Here is a 3,495-nt window from a genome sequence, read left to right on the forward strand (position 1 = left end):
AAGTGCACGCCATCACTATGACCACATCCTGTGTACTCACGCCTGGCCAATCAGCAGGGCCCACAGTCCTTTCTCCTCCCCTTACCCCAAACCCCTATAAAACCTCTCTCCACACAGAGTTCTCTCTCTCTCGGCCACTGGAGCTTACCGTTGCATCGGTGAGTGTGGCAGGGGAGCCAAACCTAGGTTTGAAATGAATGACTCTTTGCTTTTGCATCGGACTCGCTGGCTCCCTGTGGGTTCTTGGGAATCATGAAATCTGGGCACAACACAACTACTAACCCGAGACTTCCGTGCAGGGACAGAGGCGCGGACTTGAGGGGACTGAGGGGAGGCTGGTGTGGGAAGCAGGAAAGGGAGACATGGAAAAGCAGTAGCCAGGAGTCCTGCATTTGGTTGTTCATATAGCTCCAAACCAAAACGGCCATTTATCCTGAGAGGAGCTAGCAGCTCCTAGTCGCCACAGGGCAGTTGATATAGGCTGTTCCACCCTCAGAATACCTGCATGCCACACCCTGCATTTTGAGCTTTTCAAAGAAAACAAAGACAGAGGCCAAGCTTACGGGTCTGAACAGTCCCAAGGAGCCCTCAGTGACTGGATTGAACGAGGCACCATCCACCCCATTATTCTTGGAACCAGATTGATAAAAATTCCGGGTTCCCAGCTGACCCCATTGATCTCCATACAGGGATCTCTGTCCAGCCAATGGTAGAGTAATATTTTGGACCTATTACAGAGGAGTAGCTCTGGGAAAGGAAAACACACCCACCTTATTCCATGATAGCTAAATAGCACCTCCCCCACCTAAAGCCCTTTCAGACACAGACTTTTGAGTGATTAAGATCGACAGCTTGGATGTGAGGGCGATCTGGCTGCGACATCTGTCACCCCATTGATCTCCAGGGTTGATTCGGCTGATCTGGCTGGCTAGGCGGGTGTCCCCCTCCTCCCTCACCGATCCATGTGCGTCCCTCCCGAAGCTGCGCGCTCTGTCGAAGAGGACGACCTCCCCCCCCCACTCCCCCGCCCCCCCCCCCAGGAAAGGACCGGTCTTCGGTCAAGGGTATACGAGTAGCTGCGCTCCCCTGCTAGAACCTCCAAACAAGCTCTCAAGATCGACAGCTGGCTAGCAAGAAAAAGCAGGCAGAGGCAAAGTCCAAGGAACCAGGGGAAGTTTGTTGACCCAGTTCTGGGCCCCATGCTGCTAACAAACCTACATTAGAGGGCAGATTGGCCTCTCCTGCTTGCAGTCAAGGCCTATGGAGACAGTCACAACTGGTGGATGAGTGGATGGCTTGTAACTTCAAGCAGGTTGCTGGAAGCCAAAGGACAGTGCCTGACAATGGTTAGCACCTAAGTACCTAAGAGGAAGCCCAGAATTTGCAAACAGAAGAGTGGGACCCAAAGCAAGCTCCCATGGGGCATTAAACTAGACTGAAACAAGCATCACTTCTCTTTCTTTTCTTCTTTTTTTCTTTTCTTTTTTCTCCTCCTTTTTTTCTTCTCTTTTCTTTTTTTTAGTTTTTCTCTTTCCTTTCTTTTTCCCCTTTTTAAATTTGTCTTCTTTATCTATTTGCATCATTGATTTGCTATTATTCTAGTCTCTGTTGTTTCATTCATATATCTAATTTTCCTCTTCTCTTTTCCTACTCATTTTTTTCTTACTTTTTTCTTTTCTTCCCTACACGTCTTTTCTCTCTTTTCTTCCTCTTTTCTTCTTCTCCTGCTTTCTCATCTTTTTTATTTTTCTTACTTTAGGTCTATCTGCTTTCTCTTCAATTTTCCTTTTCAAACATGTTTCTTATCTTTTCATTTCTTTTATCCCCACTTTATTCTAAAACATTTTACTTCCCCTATTCCTCTAATTATTTATTCTTATGTTCTTTATTTCAACTCTGTATCTACATATTGTGCCCTGCCTTTTTTGTTATTCTTTTGTTTGTGCTTTTTTTGTTCATTTGTTTGTTTTGTTTTTTCCTCACATTTTTTTACTTTCCTTTTTCTGTCATTCTTGCTCTCTTTTCTCTTTCCTTGTCTCATCTCTAGTGGTTGCTTTTATTGGTGCTATAGAGGTCTTGTTTACATTTTGTTTTGTGTTTTGTCTTGTTGTATTCTGTTCTGTTCGGTCAGCACCTCCATAACAGCTTACACAATGTGGTCAGGGGGTAAGCCACATAGTCAGCCAGCCTGAGAGGAGACTCCATCCATGATTGGGAAAATAAAATTCAAGACCCAACTACAACAGCAGAACCCAAATAACTCAAGTATTGGGGCTTTTCTAGAGCACCCAGCTCAAGAGATCTAAGAGACTGCACCACTGGGTCCCACACAAAGCACCTACTACCACCCCACAAAATTTGGGAGGCATAGCAGTTTGGTCTAATACATAGAAACAAATACAAAGGGAGAGCAAAAATTGGGAGGCAAAGAAACAACCTGAAAATGAAAGAAAAGGAAGAATCTCCAGAAAAGGAACTAAATGATATGGAGGCAAGTAATTTGTCAGATAAAGAATTCAAAGTAAGGGTTATAAGAATGCTCAAAGATCTGAGTGAGAATTACAGGCAACTTGATGAGAATTATAAGGTGCTGAATGGAAAAACAATATGAGTAAGAATCAAGGGGAAATGAAGAATGACATAGCTGTAATAAAGAACATCCTGGCTCTTTCTCCACCATCAAGGTGCACTCGTTCACTTCTCCTTCACAGTTTCTTCCCAGAAGACTTTCAGGATCAAGAGGTTCCTGGCCAAGAAACAAAAGCTGAATTGGCCCATTCCCCAATGGATTTGGATGAAAACTGGTAATAAAATCAGGTACAACTCGAAGAGGAGATTTTGGAGAAGAACCAAACTGGGCCTATGAGGAATCACACATGAGAGATGACCCACATATTTATGCTGTATCCATGTTGCCTACACCCTTAAATGATTGAAAAGATGCTACTGTCTGTACAGTTGGGGCATTTTAATTGGAAGATTAATGGACTTGTGATTTTGCTCTGTTGATTATTCCCCCCTGAAATAGTAGGTTGGTTCAGTAATAAATGTGTGAGATCTTTAAAAAAAAAAAAAAAAAAAAAAAGAACATCCTGGAAGAATTAAACAGTAGACTAGAAGAAGCTGAGAACTGAATCAGTGAATTAGAAGACAAAGTAGAAAAAACACCCAATCAGAACAACAATTGGAAAAAAAAAATATTAAAAGCAGGAGAGTTTAAGGGAGACTTGGAACAACATGAAACAAAACAACATCCACATAATAGGGGAGCCAGAAGGAGAAGAAGCTGAGGAAAGAATAGAAAACCTGTTTGAAGAAAAAATAACAGAAAACTTCCCTGACTTGGGGAAGGAAAGACTTCATATAGCTCCAAAGCTATACACAAGTTCAGGAATCACAGAGTCCCACACAAGATGAACCCAAAAGGACCCACACCAAGACACATCATAATGAAAATGGCAAACATTAAAGACAAAGAAAGAATCTTAAAGGCTG

General features: G+C 42.9%; 1 protein-coding gene across 1 annotated transcript; it reads left to right on the forward strand.

The window, feature by feature from the left end:
- The first annotated feature begins 2,153 nt into the window (after nt 1-2,153).
- LOC118650530 (60S ribosomal protein L39-like) lies at nt 2,154-3,006 on the forward strand. Its single transcript, XM_036298941.1, has 2 exons — nt 2,154-2,166; nt 2,712-3,006. Exons 1-2 carry the CDS (start codon nt 2,154-2,156, stop codon nt 2,864-2,866), a joined length of 168 nt encoding a protein of 55 aa, XP_036154834.1. The 3' UTR covers nt 2,867-3,006.
- The last annotated feature ends 489 nt before the right edge of the window (nt 3,007-3,495 follow it).

This window comes from Myotis myotis, unplaced genomic scaffold (assembly GCF_014108235.1).
Source record: "Myotis myotis isolate mMyoMyo1 unplaced genomic scaffold, mMyoMyo1.p scaffold_m19_p_3, whole genome shotgun sequence".
In the NCBI taxonomy this organism is placed as follows: Eukaryota; Metazoa; Chordata; class Mammalia; order Chiroptera; family Vespertilionidae; genus Myotis; species Myotis myotis.